The sequence below is a fragment of the Solea senegalensis genome, linkage group LG17 (assembly GCF_019176455.1).
Source record: "Solea senegalensis isolate Sse05_10M linkage group LG17, IFAPA_SoseM_1, whole genome shotgun sequence".
NCBI classification, from domain to species: domain Eukaryota; kingdom Metazoa; phylum Chordata; class Actinopteri; order Pleuronectiformes; family Soleidae; genus Solea; species Solea senegalensis.
The window spans coordinates 6,222,484-6,239,538 of NC_058037.1; the positions used below are offsets into that span (position 1 = coordinate 6,222,484).

Sequence of the window (17,055 nt, forward strand, 5' to 3'; positions counted from 1 at the left end):
GAGGTGTGGGGGGTGACCTCTGACTTTAAAACCCACCTTCTGGTTTCCCATAGATGTGAGGGGTAACGGTGGAGAAGGCGCTAATGTGCCTGAATTCACAGTTTAGGCAGAGAATACCACACAGATCAACTTTAAAATAAAATTCAATGCCGTGAATTTTACTCAGTATTATAATTTTAGGACATTTAACTGATTCTGTTCAGTATTAACAGGCTTAATATGATGTGGTAATGAATCTTGGGTAAAGCTGCTCATTCACTGTGGCTGCTGCTTGCCTGGTGCACAGCTGGATCGTCTCTCTCGGCTCTGGTACTATTCATCTACTGTGTTACACTGGCTTGGAGTCATTGCACAGTAGGAGAAGTCACTAACAGTGAGGAACCACAATATACCACATTGAGCATGATGTGCATTTTATGATTTATGGTAATATTGTATTTCTGCCTCTCAGTTTCAATTATTTGTTTTCAATAAAAGGCGAACTCAGCTGACGCTCTGACTAATTTTCCTGTCGAGATATCAAGCGTGCAATAAAAGTTTCTGTTCTCATTCCCACTTGGAATGACAGAAACTGTGTGAACCGCTAATATGAGCACACACACGCACACAATCAGTCTATAATCTTTCTTTGTCAACTTTTTCACATCTGCTGCACTTTGATGTTGACAAAAACACACACTTAGAGGCCTGTTTATATTCAGTATTAGCAACTCATCTGTAAAGATTAAATGGGTTTTGATGCAATAAAAGTACAACACCCTAATGCAACAATTTAAGCAGGACACACCCAAGCGCACGGGCTCACGCACAAACTGAGCGCACGTCAACTTTTATAGAAAAATAAGGAAAACACTGGTGAGAAACACCGCTGTCTCTTCATACGACTCTTGTCTTCTTCACAAACACATACTCTCATCACTCAGCAGGAAAAGTACAGCCACTTAAGACGAAGGATTAAGGCTCCATTTCACAGTGGTGCATTTTTCAAGACACTTAATTATAGCTTTCTAGAGGAGGGCTGTGACGAGGCCCAGGCTTTTTCAGCTCTAACGGGATGTTTCCATGTTTGGCAGGCCAACAGCCAACCCGGCTTGCCAGCTTACCAATCAGCGAGCCCACCAGGCTCGGCAGCAAAGCCTTCAAACGTCCAGTCTACCAGCCAATCGAGCAAATATATCAAGAGAACAGACACACGGCTGCAAATGTAGCCTACCGGTCAGTTGCTTATAGACTCTGGTTGATGCGGGCGGCCAACGTAGGCATATCAATTAGTGAACCGACGAGCCAGTAAAGGATGACGACAGGCAGAAACTTTACTCCTCGTGACCTCATCGACACAACCTCACCGACTCACATTCATGCACTGATCCCAGATCACAGCTAAGCCCTTAATGACCGTTTGTCACTGAGCCCGTGACATCACTCTGAACTTTTAGGATGAGGACGGCACGTCCTGTGGTGTGTGTGTGTGTGTGTGTGTGTGTGTGTGTGTCCCAGAGCAACCATTTTCACTGAGTCTCGTCCAAGTTTTGTGTTCAGACTTTTTGACTCTGGATCTCAGAGCGGCTGTTACTATAGAGTTTAACACATTTAAATTGCAAAATAGAGAAACGCAGAAAGCGCTTGTCTGATATTTCACGCTTTTATTCAAACAGCAGTGAGCGGAATGGAAAAAGATGGAGACGCAGAGGGGGCGGCTGCTCACTGCTTGTGGCAGAAGGGTAGTGAGGGAGTGAGGGAGTGAGGGAGGAGGGGTATAAAGACAATTTCCTCTCTGCTCTTATTGCTCTGACTGTCTGCCGCCTACTGCCTTCATGGAGGTCCCTAATTGAGATCACTTGTACTTAAAAATAGGAACAAAAAGGAACTTCTGTGGGCTGGGAGAAGGAGAGGAGAAAATAAAGCAGTAATATGTGACGAAGGCTGCCATTAAAGAGTACCAATGATAGATCTGAGCGAGTGGGGCAAAGAGCTGAGAACGCTTTCTGTGCCTGCCAGGGAACCTTCAGATGTTGATGTGTCACACACCACCTGCTGTCAAAGCGCTAAAAGTGTACATGCATAAGAAACGTATTTGTAGGTTTGTGTGTGTGGTGGCTCTTTGATGAGGGAGGGTGACAGTGCCCGGGGCTAAGGCCAGAAAAGTGCCAAAAGGGGGGAGTTTGGTTTTTCCACTTTTGTATGCAACTGTGTGTATATTACAGTATTTTACTTTTTTTTTTACCCTGAAGCAACAAAATCTCTATGCTGTCAGACATATGTGGCCGCCCCACTCTACGCAGCTTTTGTGTCATTAGCTGTGCTTCTTTTAGTCCTTCACTTTAATTCAAGTGTTCCACCAATCACGGTGTCCCCTGAGCAGCTTTTCCCAGACTTGGTCCCCGAGTGTCCCTAAGGCGTGCTGCTTTTCTCTCCAAAACATCTATCACTCAATCAGCTCCGATCATGCCATTAATCAAACAAAGAACTCTCCTCCTTGGAGACTAGTTTGAAGGATTGGTTTGAAGGAAACGCAGCGTATCCAGGAGTGGTACCGCACCACGGCTGGGAACAGGAACCCTGTAAAGAGCGTTTTTCTTGGACTGAGACCCTCTGTAGGTGCTAAAGACAATACAGACACTCGGGCTAGGCCAACATTCCACTTTACACTTTTCCCTTCCTCTGTGTATTTCACTGGTCTACTTCCCCTCTGCAAACTAGCCGGCTAGTATCAAAATATTTATAGTACATCTGCAAGACATGCTGTTCTCATGTATCCAGGACCGTTAAGCCCTGTGTTCATTATGCGAGGTAAAACTAATACCAGATTTATAGAGGGAGATTTCTCTCTGTTCTGCCTGTCCGTGCAGTGCGATTGAGGATGATTTATGTGAGGTAAGGAGGCTCAGGCGAAATAGATAGTGTGACTACACAGCGAGAGGCAGTGGCCCAGACTAGCACTCACAGGGGGGCTATCGGCTGTCACTTAACCGTTTCAACCGCTCCTGTTTTGAGACTGAAAGAAGGTAAGGAAGGACAGCGAGGGAATGGACGGAGGAAGAAGGACGAGAATATAGCGTATGTTTGTGTATCATGCATGGAGACAGGGGTGGAGGAATGCCCAGGTGCACTCGGTCCAAATCAATGTGAGGGGCTGTAGAAGAGAGCCAGATGGAGGGAAAAAAAAGTCTGTCATGGATGCTCAATTGCACACAGACATAAACATTTAACCAAAGACAGAGTAAACCCACGCCTGGAAATATACCATATACATTTTTTTTTTACGTGGAGCATTTAAATGTATTAAATATACTACAGTATGTGCTTTTCTTGGCCGTCAGCGTGGAATGGGTATCCTGAATGGTTTTAACTGCAAGTGAAAACAAATTTTTCGTTATGTCTCCGTTTCTGGGGAGTAATCAACATCAATACTGTCAGTCAGTCAGTCAGTAAGTCAAGTGAATATGTCCAGCACTGAGACAACAGCCAATCAGATAAACAGGAAATAAAAAAAACAGTGCTGGGCAGGCATCGCAAGAAGCCACAGAACTGGGCGTGCTTCAAGAAACAGCACTCCACTTCCGAGTGTTTGGACCTTGCTCTGTTCTTCTTTTTTTCTGATCTCTCGCTGGTCGCGCTCCAAGACACTGAGACTGAACTCTACAACCTGGAGCCGTATACACACTAGACTGAATTCCAAACCATTCAGATGTCAAAATGGCCTCAAGAAACTTCTGAGAGGCTTCACATGTAGCAGCTGATGCACGGTGTCATGAAAGAGTTAAAGAATTAAGTTCAGAGCGTGTCATGGCTGATGCAGCTCACTCAGCGATGGCCCTTTGCCTAAAACCTTTTGCCTGAAGCCTATAATTACATAGTGCCTACAAGGCTACTGGTCAGAAATGAGTCACAACAATGTGGGGGTGTAGAGGAGAGAAAAGAGATGGATGGATGGAGCTCACTTTCATAGGTTCCAGCCTAAGATATCCACAGACAAAATCACTTCCAGTCATCTTAGGAAGACGCTTTAATGGAAAAAAACATGGACATTTAGAGGACAATATACAAACATAAAGATAAATGATTACACACCTATGACCCTGCATTTTCCACACACTCACTATTTGCTGGTTATTCCAGGACAGGAGAGGACTGTTTCATACTGTGTACTCTCAGTCCCTAGCCGAGACCTGGATGACGCCAGCTTGACAGCGCCTCTTAACCAGTCGGGAAGGCTCCTCGTGCTGGGTCCCATGGGGAACATCAATTCTGTTGTGAAACACTGTCCCTCAAATACAATCTAATCTGTGGTGTTGCATTATAGCAAAGTAGAGAATTTGAACGTCATACACATAAAAAAACTCCTCTCTGGCAACAGGGTTGTTGGGATGTGGTCTCGAGCTGACAATTAAATTGTCCGCCTGGAATATAGTGTCACTCTGGAAGCACGAGATTTATAGCAAATAATTTCACGAGAACTGATCATCTTAAATGTTTTAACTGGGTTTTATGGCACCATAGATCACTCTAATATGTTCTGGTGTCCCCCAGGAGACTGGAAACTGTTCCCAGTAGTTGCAGAACTCATTTACAGGCAATTAAAAAAGCTCTAAACAATCCAACCTCCCTCTCACTGAACTAATGTTAAAAAATACTTGGACTAATTAGCTTCTTTTCTGCAAATGAAGAGAGAATCTGACCTCTGGACGAGCCACTGAACATCACACTTCTTCTGGAAAAGCTTCCAATCATAAAACAGGTACACATGGGTTAAAAGCTATAAACATTAAACTTGTGTTTACATCGCGAGGCATTCTTTTTCATCAGTAATCACCTCACACTGTGAGCCTGATGATTGGGTAATATTTATGATGGGCCCTCGGGGTGTGCTTCCCTCGCAGTCTCTCTCTCTTCTGTCTATAAAATCTTTTACCCTTTGCTCAACTGCAGTGCAGACAAGGTCCCATTAGGAGCTGATTGTATATGTGCTTTTTAACTGCGCCTCTATAGCAGCTTTAATGTGCACAGGTCATGTGCATATGTGCGCCTATGCATGTGATGTGGGTGTGTACGTACAGTACATATGCGAATGTGTGTGTGCAGCAGTAAAGGAGCTGGCTCTCAGACTTTGGTTAACCAGACTATAATTTGGAGGCCCGGTGAAGACTCCCAGCAGCCTCTCACTGTTTGTTTACCAGAGAGACCAACTCTACTGTTTCTGCTGCATCTGCAGCGCCCGCTAGGAAAAGGGTGTGTGCATCTGTCTGGTCGAGTGTGTATGAGTGCGTATGACTATATAATGTATGTGTAGGTGTAATCACGTCAGTAATGCACTGTGTATATTTGACATTTTGTACCGTTTCCATGACACATTTCTATCATTAAGCACGTGCACAGTCTAATTAGCTTTTTAAGGAAGCGGTGCAAAAAAAAAGAATCCTCGCTCTTTTATTATGCTCATGCATCTTTAAACAACAGCAAATCAAGCCTATAATATAAACACACCGCTCTTCCGATGCTGAAATGGTAGCTTTGTCATAAATAAAAAAACAGAAACTTCACAGAGACACCCTAACATTTGTGTTTGTCAGCAAAAAAATTTTGTTTGTGCCAAGTGTAATTCTCCCGAGACTAAACTGCACGCTTTCCGTCCCAACTGAGTTTTTTTTTCTTTCTTCACCAGTTCTCCTCCCAAGCAGGAATTAGAAGAAAACAATGCAATTCAAAAGACCAGAGCTCGCAGCCTGTCATTTAGCTGTAACTTTGAATTGCCTCTGCTCTGCGTGAGCTGTTTTTCTTCACACACACACACACACACACAGAATTGTTGCAGCATCCTAAAATTCCACCATGAAAGAGGAAGAAAGACAGAGGAGGAGGAGAGGAAATTTCAAAATGACTCTAATAAAATATTCCTGCTCCTCTGGGATCCTCCTTTGCTCATTCAGCATCAGGAGATGTGAAGCGGAAAAGGCCTGTTATTGGTCCCCATCCAAAAAGGCAGACAAGAGAGAAAAGAGGAAGAGAGAGAGAGAGAGAGAGAGACCTATTTCCTTTGGGGAAAAACAATAGAAAATAGAATGAAGAGCGCAACAGTTGACAGAAAACTTTTGACTGCGACAACACAATGAACTACAGATGACTGTAAGGGGGCAGCTGTCTGGATGAGTGACAGGATTCAGCTCCAGCCTGGAAGCCTGCTCCGCTGACGATCAGACACTATGTATATGTGTAGACTTTGATCAACGCAGCGCTCACTGTCAGAGCAGTGTAACTCAACTCAACTCAGTGTGTGTGTGTGTGTGTGTGTGTGGAAACTGGAACATTTTTGGGGACGAACATAAAACGCAAGGGCGACAACTTCTCAAACGATGTGTGTCACACAGACACAGGAGTGAGCTTTAAAACTAACTCAAATGTAATGCTGGCGTTTTCTCTTTTTTTTTGTACATTTTCAATACTGAAGTATTTGTCTGTTTTTCTAAAAACAGCACAAGCAGGCAAATATAAAAAGTATAGCAGGTATAACTTTATATTAACCCTTTGTTTAAACTATATAAACCAATGAGTGGGATTTAACGTAGAGGTTGAGATGTACATGCACATATAAAGACATTTTTAAGTATTTTTATGTACTTGTCAACACCTATTACTCCTTATTAGAATAAAATATTTAGTTATTTCTAAGGTAAACAAACTAATCTTAATCCTCTGTGCATAGTTTAATGGCTTTGTGGTACTTCCTCAACTTCAGTTTAACCAGATTATAATTGTTGTAAGTAGTCCATATATTCACAGATGGTCTCCTCTTGTCTGGTCGTGTATACATATGAGCAGGTTATAACTGTTTACATGCTGCCCATTCATGCTAAGTGTGGGGTTAAAGTGAAGATGTATGACATAACTTCAATTTTTTTTGTTCTTAATGCCAATTTTCTGCATCTTTTCTTCTTTCTTTCTTTCTGTCCCCCCCTCTCTCTCTCTCTCTCTCTCGAGGCCACTTTATAAATGAGAGCTACCATTTCAAGCTCCCCAGAGACTTGTCAATACCAGCTACACACACTATTCAAAGTTCAAAGACTAGCAACCCCCTGCACACACCTACACACACACTCTGCTGGCCCCCTTTGTACCTCTGGGGCATATTTAATTTCAGTTGTATGTGCACTGTATACATGCATGTGCGTGTGTGACGCAGGTGGTACTGCCCCGGAGACTTTGATTATTGCTGTGACCAAAGCATTGCCGCCTCGTCACATTTGTCATCACCCTTTTCCTGAAAGCGTGGGTGGGTTGGGAAGGATGAAGGGAGGACAAAAAGGGAAGGAGAAGGCAGAAGGGAAGGGAAGAAGAGGAAAGAGGAGTGCAGATGAAGGTAAAGGGCCACCCCCGCGGTGCCATATGGGAGGTGGCTTGCCGGAGTCAGTCTTGTGTTGCGATCACTGGATGCGTCACGCGCGCAAACCGATCCTACCTTCTGTATCATATCTCTTCCTCTTTTTCACTTGCACTTTACCCTTTTTCTCGCGTACAGTGTTTCTTTGCGCTCTCTCATTTTCTAACATTCTATTCCTCGCGCTCACATGAAAGAGTAAACGCGCAGCCTCTTTCTTCCACACATGCTCGCAGGCTTCCAAACTTGTCAGACCACCATAAAAGGCTTGAGTGGGCGTAGTCTCAAGTGGGTGGGCACTTTGATTTTCAGGTGTATTTGATCTGTTGTGTTCACACCTCAGTGCTGGCAGGGGGCCCACTGTGTGGGCAGGTAATTTGAGCAAATTAGGAGATGGGGCCTGCGTGTTATTAATGACACCCCATACCCTTCAGTGCACGTCCACCCTATTGTTCCCTCCTCTGCACACACCTTTCTTTTCTTCCGCTCAGAGTCCCCCAATCCCATCTGCACCTCCTGCTCAACACCCACCCTCAGCGCCTCTGAGGGCGATGTGTATGGAATGCATACGTACACAGATACACACGCAGTGCACATGGGACGGACGCAGCAGGAGGAGGGGGGGATTGGTTCCAGGTGCCTGTTTGAGTGAGAGCATAAATCAAGCAGACAGATCTTTTTGTCACAGACACCTTTAACACACACACACACACACAGTACTGTAATTGCGTTTGCATAGTAGTAACTGCAAATCTCACTGTCACCTTTCCATTATATAGTCGAATACCAAACTGCCATTTAAAAATACAAAGTTCCAACACAAGTGTTGTTTTTTTTGTTTTTTTGTTTTAAATGTGCGCTGACTGATGAGTGATTACAACTTCAGAGAAAGTGAGCACTGATACCAACGTCTGCAGACACGTTGTAACAAGGTGTACTCATCTGCGCAGGCAGCGCCACTGATCTGCTGCCAAGCTATTGATCACAGCCGGAGCTGTGAGTAACTCTTTGTGAGGCACCTTTACTCATCCCATTTTACTGTCTCCTTGAAAATGAAGCACGATTCCAAACATTCCATGTTTAGATGCTCTGAGACACGTTATGTGTTATTATCGTCGTATAAATGATCAGTTTTGCTTCAGAAATGCGGCTAACACGCGCTGCTCTTTTCATGACCTGCTGCTAAGTCGGTTTATATACTCAGGAGTCCCTGCCTAAGTCAGAAGGGATACTGCATTCCTCTAAGATTAAACTAACAAGGGGAAAAACCTTCCCTTTTCTCCATCAAGGGACAGAACAGGTAAGGCCTTGTGCAGATGCTGTGGCCGCGCTCTCACTCACATCGTTACAGGCCTGAATGCAAACATCCAGGAGGCTCAACACTCCATATTTCCCCCTTATAGAAACATGGAAGTGTGGTATAAGCGGCCTTGACTGTTTGACAGGTAAACAATGCTGTCCACGTTCCCCCTGGTCTGAGTTTGCTGTCTCAGCTTTGCTTAAAGTCATCGCCCCAACTTAAATAAAAGTCAAATCTGAATAGTCGAGTGGAAGAGAGAAACGACAATGAGAGCGGAGTGAAAGATGAATATGAATACTGGGCTTCTGTTTCAATTTTCAAAGTGTTAGGTAGTTACTTCCTCTCCGAGGACTTACATCGGATAACGGTAATTCACACAGCATGACGCAACTGAAATGCACGAAGGGCCACAAGATCTCGTTAAATGTGGAAATAGCAAGCTTCACTGGCTATTGCAATGGCATTGAGCTACCTCGTAATTATGGTGCATTCAAAAATCACAGCTATGCAAGGCACGAGTTTGAAGAGCTAAGAAGAATGCACTTATTTTACTCGGACCCCAAAAAAACACGGCAACGCCATCAGACATTTGCATTTAGAGAAAAAGTTTGGTCAAAAGGCACAAATAGGTTTTATTGCTCTCCTGAGAAGATTGTATTTGAGTGTTTTATCAACACTTTATACAGGCAGAAACCTAGAGTAAGCACAGTCAGCTGGCAGGTTGCCTTTTCATAACAATGTAATTAGCCCCACAGCTACTGAATATGAGGATAAAGCCAGCGATAATACACAGTGTCAGTGAGTATTTACACTCAACTCTGCGTTTGTTGTTGCAGTCTCCGTATCACAGGAGTCAGTCTCTCCTGGCATGTTTCAATAAGTCCTCGCGGCTTCATTTGGAAGCAGAAGCAGATATTGTCAGTCGTAGAGAGGCAATGAGGTTTGCCAGTTGATACTAGATTAAAATAATAATAAAAAGCAGTCAGTCAGGGTTAAATCTCTGAACAATGCCACATTACTGATGGGATAGTTTAATCCCCATCTTTGATATATAACGCTTCAAAAAGTGCACAAAAAAAAACCTCACGTAACTTTCTACACAACTTTCACATCCTCAGCAGTGGGAAAACGTATTTCAGGTCGTTAAACTCACAGGTTCTAGTTGTCTCTCACGACACTCTCATTTAGACCTTAATAGCTACCTCCAGCCTATTTAGAGCCATAATCAACCCACCGTTCACTCTCACCACACTTTGAGTGAAAATACAGAGCAATTAATCTATCTTTGATTAAACACTGATCATATTAACACTCTGTGCCTCCCTGATTACTCCAAGGAATTATGTGCACTAATAAGTCCTAATAGCTGGTGCGGCTCGCAAAAACACACAGCGCCATTTTACTCCATCAGTACGACCCTGCTGGGATTAAATAACATGTTTGCCTCAGAGGTACAATTAAGCATCGCTAAATAGAGTTCCTTTGAGCCCGGAGTTAAGGGAAGAGTCTTCTCAGCACAGTAGCAGCCAGTGAAGCGCTACGATTTTTTCCCCCCCCCTGGCTTTTTCAAATTACCTATTGATGAGTGGGCTTCACGTCTCTCTCCTGGCTGTGGGGGGAGAAGGGGAGGATGTCTGGTTGACTTTTAAGATGTCTCCAAGAAGCAGGCCTGTGGTTAGATCTAAGGCAACACTTATGCAACAGAAGCTGCCTTTCTCAAATACATATACGGTTTCCCTGCAAATTATCGGAGATTTTCTTTGGGGAAAGTTTTCCGCCCCGGGTTTCTAGATATTTACCCACATCAACCCGCTATCCTTTTGATCGTGTTGATTCGGGTCCGTCTGTGTAAGCACTTTTTTTTTTTTACTCTACTACTACACAACTTTACTGAACGATAATTGCTCCCATGACTTAATTGTCTATATGTAATTAAGTTTGTAATAGAGAAAAGAGGCACTTAAAAGTTCCCCAGAGAGCCATGGTGGTTGAGTGGGTGCCACACATGTTGGAGATTATTTCTCTCTCCACAGCTGATGTGCCAGTATGAGCAGTTACAAAAATGGATTTGAGGTAGTTAAATGAAAATTGCTTGATGTAAATGCCAAGGCAAATTTTAATGAGAGCCCTTTGGAATATTTGCCCGCTCCCTCAAGTCAGCTCATCGTTGGTAATGTGCACTCAGCCCTAAATTAAAAATGTCCTTCAGAAGGCAATTGAGTAATGTGTATGTAACTAACTAACAAAACAATATTTTGTAACCCGTGTCCTCACTTAACTAGCCGATGCCAGACAAACAGATCCAGAACAAACATTAGGAAATATTGTATAAAAAGTGTCTCATGGTTTTTTAGAGTAAACGATGTAATTAAAAGTCTGTGTTACAATATTTTACTTTAATGACCACTCAAACTCAGCTTCTGAAATTCACACCCCTGTTTGTCTGATCAAATAAATGACAATTTTATTTCTAATTTCTACTCGTCTTCACGCAGTGCAGCACGCTACATTTATTTATTTTAAATTAGAAATTCAACAGAAAGCGCTGGAGGTCTTGCAAAATCGCATTACGGAGTTGAGGGGACTTTTTGTGGTTTACACTGACAGATTTATTACACGAGCGGGGGCAGCATCAGTGGGCCGCACCTCACGATCAATCAACAATATTTAATAGGAGAATTGATCAGTGATTATCCCCCTCTAATGCCTTTCCACCTGAACATGTGCACACATCTGCTCCTCTCTCTCTCTCTCTGCCACTACTACAGTATATGCTTTCAATTTCCTGCTGCGCTGTTCCTGTCCTCTCCTGCGCTCCGACCCCGGAGACACAGCGAGGGGTCAGGGGGTTAACATGGTAATAGGTGGTGGTGATTGGTAGAAGACGCTCACTCTCTCCCAGCTTTCAGAGCGCATTAAGAGCCACCCTGCTTCTGTGTGGAGCAGGAGCCCAGCACAGCTGTGTCTGACCACGGAGTGACTTCTTAAAAACATCTTTTATAAATCTGAATTGGACAGTGAAGTGGGAGTCTGTGGACCGGAGCGAAGGAAGAGAGACAGAGGGGGGAGAGAAGGAGGGGTGGAGGTCTACTGAACCCAGCCTATTTCTTGTGTCGCACTGCGATGAAAATGTTTGTTTCAATTTGACTATTCTGGCAAACTTGAAACATCATTGATTTAACTCATTAAATTAGACAGTGTGAAGAAGCTGGGACAGTAAAAAGAAAAGAAAACAAAAAAACCTGCGTCCCAAGGTTTGCAAATCAGTCTTCAAGGGTAATTAAAAATCTGAAGTTGATGAATGCCACTTGAATTTTTTTTGACTTGCTTCCTTGAATTGAATTTAAGACTGAGCAAATTAGGTATAAATAAATATTAAGAATGAATCATTTGAGCAGCATACTTGTGTAATTCTTGTGTAATATGAAGATTTTCAATTGAAAGAAAATGTGCTTCAGATGAATTTTTGATGCATGCATATACAGATCAGAAAAAAATATTATTCTTTCTTAGTTAAGTAATTTGCAGAAAGCAGTAAATAGGGATAATGTGGGGGGGTTACGAGTTCAAATTAATTACTACAGTGCCTGAATTCTAAATTCACGTTATGGAAGTTGACATGGAGCAACTTCTTGTTCAAATTTATGTCTGTTGAGTAAAAGCTCCCCGGAGGCTGCGGAAATTGATGCTGATTAATTAATGACAGCAGTACGACTACACAATTTCAGGAAGCCATTACAGACCTTTCTTGGCAAACTAATCAATATGTCTTCCCTACACATTACAGAGACACCCAACACACACGATACAGTAATCCCCACATCTTGTTTCAATGCTCAACTGTAAACCCTCTTGTGCAACGTCTGTTTACGTTTGTCAAAAATATCATCCGTGCTTTTGTTTTTGGTTCTGCAATGGCACTGCTTTGTAAATCTAAGGGTATTTTGCACAAACATGTCATCTCCCTCTTTCAGAAATATTTATAAACATTACATTGAGTAAATACCGGAATATCTAAATGCGGAGGGAGAGGGTGTTTGTGCACCACAAAAAACTGTGATGGTAGCTGGGTCTTTCCTCTACCACAAAAGCCGGGACCCTGAGAGCATGGGTCTTCGTTCCCCTTCACTCATGTGGACCCAAAATCCTTCAATCAGATCCAACAACCTTACCCACAAATACTCAACCCTCTATGCAGACCTCAACGCCTGACCCCAAGTCCTCCCCATGACCCAAGCCCTTAACCCAAATCCAGACCCAGCAGAGTCCAGTGAAGCAGTACTCACCCCAGAAGAAGTTTTGTTGACATGGTGTCACTGTGCTGAAAAGGCTGTTAGATGCCATAGCTGCCTCTGGTTGCAGCAAGCCCCACTTTTGTTCCTCTGTGGTTTCCGTGACCCTTGACACGTCCTAAACCAAGAGCACGAAGCATGTCATGAAGAAAAAAATGGAAAAGCCATCCACAAGACATGCTTTTACATATCAACTATTTGGATGACCACAAGTAACAACCAGGTCTGGTTTTATAGAGAAAAAAAATGTGCAGAGGCAAATATCGCCTTTGTGGATAGATCAGATGGTGTCGGACTTGCTTGCTTGGCGAGTGTGGTTGGAACGTACTTACTCGCTTAGCGCCGTCCTTGTGACTGGTGCTGGCCTGCGACGATTAACCATTTACACTCCAGGTCGCCCTCAAACACCAACCCCGAGCCGCACGTCTGTGGTTCTGTGGTTGTTTGGGAGGCGAGCAGAGCCCTCACACAACCCAAAAGGCACCAGCTTTAAAACTCGTCTCTTTCCTGCCCTCCATGTGCCGTCACTGGAGAGCCTGGGTCACATGCCCGCTGACGTCATCACGGCTCAGCAGTTGAGTGGGACAGCCTACCGCTGTGGCTTTCTTCCGTCTCCTCTCGTCTCTGTGGATTTTTTTTTTCTCTCTCTGGCTCCCCTCCTTCTCTGTTGCGCGTGGATCGGCAGCGTTTCCAAGCTCTCTGGGGGATCAGGGTCTGACGCTCCCATGAGTCAGGAGGCTTCAGTGGGGGCAGCTTGTTCAACCGCCCATGCCTCCTCAGCATATGGGCAACAGCGCTCTCTCTTCACTCTTTCATCCCCCTCCCTTTTCCTCTGTCAATGGCTGTCTCTCTGACTCTGCTGCTCCTTCCCTCAACTCCTATAACAGGCTGCTGTGCTGCTTCTGTCTGCCTCTGAGCAGGGAGAGCCGAGCTTGGTAAGATTTGAGGGTGTGAGTGAGGAACGAGTGGCTGGCTGGCTGGCGGTGTGAGACTGGGTGTGTACATGTGTATGAATGTGTGCAGCAGAGAGAATGGGGGAAGAGAGACAGAGCGGTGTGTGTGTGTTTATGTGTGTGTGTGCGTGAGTGTGAAGAGACAGCGGAGGTGGTGTGAAAGCAGCTTATTTACAGAAGGGTGTCTCTAGAGAGTCGCTGTCACCTTTTGCAGCCTGAACGTGTTCCCTGTCTGTCGTCTCACACCCTTTAACCTGTTGTGTCACAGACAGTATAGTGTTATTACCTTGTCTGTGCTTGTGCATGTATGCATGTAAGCTCGTACCACGCTCGAAATGTTTCTCATCTGTGTGGGAGATTCCTGCAGGAGACCGTAAATCAAGGTCACCTGTTGCCTCGGTGGAAAAAAAAGAAAAGAAAAGACGCCTCCTCACGATCTCGCACGGGGAATCACACACCGTTGAGCAGACACCCCGGCAAGACAACACACAATAATGATGAATCATCACACTTCACACACACTCACAAAAACAACGATTCCCACGCTTGCCCTGTGGGTGCACGGCTTTAAGTCCCAGCACAATGTCACGCCTCGTCTTTGATCAGTGATCACAGGTCTGTGCTGCAGCAGATCCAGAGGCAGATTAGCACCGAAGAAGAAGGAGAAGACAGTGAGGATTGCAGCTGTAGTTACACGGGCTCACAAATATTCAAGTACATACATTTGATTGGTATCATCTTGATACCAGTCAGAGGGAAAGCATGATGAAGTTGATGATGAAGAGCAGTCGTGTTGTTGCCAGAAACTGACTCTGAATCAGTAACTTGCATAAATCTATTACTATTGTATAAAGCTATTACTATTTCACCTGCACATCATGGCATTTAGACATAAAGGTATAGTGTTGCTTTCATTGCTTTTGTGATTTGACCAGAATTTCTGTTGTGTTTTTCTCTCGCAGATGTGAAAATTACACATTTCAGCAGCACATTTTTCTTGGAGGAGATTTCTCCAATCACTTTAGATAACACACACGCACAGTCTGTTACTGTGAATAGTTTGAAAAACGTCTAACTGAAAACTGTTCACAGTGTTGTTACAGATTTTATTTTTTATTTTCAACACCACAAAACAATTTACTATCACCTGTGTTGTATTAGACGAGTGCAGATATCTGGGAGACACACACACGTTTGTTGAAACATGGTCGAATAAAAGCGAAAGCCTTTTGGCAGGTTTGAATCCCTGAAGAGTTAAGTGAAGAAAATACGTTTTGTGTAATTTGATGCAGTTGTGAAAGGGATCAATAATAAAAGTAGGACACTGGGAGTATTTTAGACATAAAGTCAATGTAACAATTCACAATTTATAGTTTTCTTATTGTAACCCTCAAGTTCAAGAGAAATCAGTCTACAATAATGATGCAAACTCTTAGGCTGAATAAATAAAATATTAATAATAATCAAGAAAGCACAAACAAGCTAAAACTGCTGCCGTGTTAATCTGTGTTAATGCAAAAATTTCAAATCTTGATAAACTTAATATAGCATCAGGAAAAACAGTTCACAAAAATGTATGTCACAACAATCACATATTTGCCTGCACAACAGCATTTCCACCAGTCTCCTCCTCCCATATTTTTGTGCAGTGAAACATTTTCCTTGGCCCGGTGCTTTGTAAATATTTGCTGTCTAAAACAAGAACATGCCTCTTGAGTTGCTGCACATGCTACAGAATCCTTAGGGAAGGGCGATTTAAGATCCCGTACACACACTCTGAATATTGCAGAAGGCACACACAACCTGAGTTCTTTCAGACATTTAACCAGTCACAGCACCCATGCAGTTTACCTTCAGAAAATGACACATTTAAAACTATATTCGGCAGTAATCTTCCTTTAATAATTTTTTAGATTTAAATGTTTTGGATTATCAGACCGATGGCAAAGTCATACTGTACATAGGGATTAGTCTGGGACTTGGTACTAAGTCTTTTCAAAATAACTTTTAAAGTTATGTATAAACATTGGTAAGTTTAATGCAGATGGATGTTTCCCTGTCAGAAGAATTAAACTTCAGGAAAGAGTGTAGCACCGCAGTGAGTTCTGCTGAGCCACAGTGAATTACACGCAGTATGATGGGAGTTTAATTTGCACATCGTGATTGAATCTGAAACATGGAATGAGAAATAAAACATAAATGTCAGACCCGAATCCTATGGCAGGAAACATCACCTCTTGGGTGGCATGGCATTTGATAAACAAAAATCTCAACTATGATGATGTTGTAGTCTCGGATATCTCTGCTCGGGTTCTTTAAGAGCTGCAAAGATTTTAACTGTACAAGGAATGAGTGATGTTTTCCCCTGATACAGGAACAAAGTTTAGTTTAAGTTGGCCAAATATTGTTTTATTTGCACGACTGTTGGCAGGTCAGCAGTTCACCCACCTTAAGAAAACCATAACAAACCTTTCCCATCACTAAAACTGTGACCACAACCTCCAATCCTGTCTATACGCAAGTCTAAATACCCCAGATCTAATCCATAAAACATGTAAATTTAAGGTTTGGATTTTGCTTCCAAAAGTGTAGAGTTTTTGAGATATTTAGCAAAGGGAAAAAAAAAACATCAGCTCAAACTGCTGTTTATCACGTTTAGCGTAGCATGATCGGAAAGATTTTAGTAATTGTAAGAGGATCAAATTACGATGCTGCAGAGATTTGAATCTGAACGGTAACTGGCGAGCTGTCCTGGCTGTAGGTCATCCTTGTAACAAAAAGATTTTTAACTCAAGGGACTTCCTGGTTAGACGAAGGTTAAGTCAATAAAAAAGAAAACATTATTTTCTGCCGAAGACGAGGAACAACTCACTGCAATTTAAAATCCATCATTAGCAATAACTCAATCATCCGTCCATGTCCCGTTAAAAATCTGGGGGTTCACAAAAGTGTTGTGAATATATTAAAAAAGCAAACAAAGGTTATTAGAGTGAGGTACAGTAATCGAGCAGTGGTGCAAGTTCTATACAACATTTCATGAACAGAAAAAAAAAATCACTTGAGGAGGGAGTGGGTACCGCCAGCTTAGAGCGGCCTTAATTTTGCTGTAGAGACAATTTTGTAATATATGTCTTCACT

The 17,055-nt window shown here is 43.1% G+C and overlaps 1 protein-coding gene across 2 annotated transcripts in view; it reads right to left on the bottom strand.

Moving 5' to 3' along the window:
- The window catches only part of runx2b (RUNX family transcription factor 2b), a 42,783-nt gene extending 28,800 nt beyond the window's left edge, over positions 1-13,983 (bottom strand). For both annotated transcript variants that reach the window (XM_044048412.1, XM_044048410.1), the window contains exons 1-2: positions 13,297-13,983; positions 12,959-13,082 (exon numbers count right to left, since the gene is read on the bottom strand). In XM_044048412.1, coding sequence (XP_043904347.1) covers positions 12,959-13,016 — 58 coding nt within the window. In that variant the 5' untranslated portion in view covers positions 13,017-13,082; positions 13,297-13,983. The remainder of the gene's footprint in view (positions 1-12,958; positions 13,083-13,296) is intronic.
- Between the last annotated feature and the right edge of the window lie 3,072 nt (positions 13,984-17,055).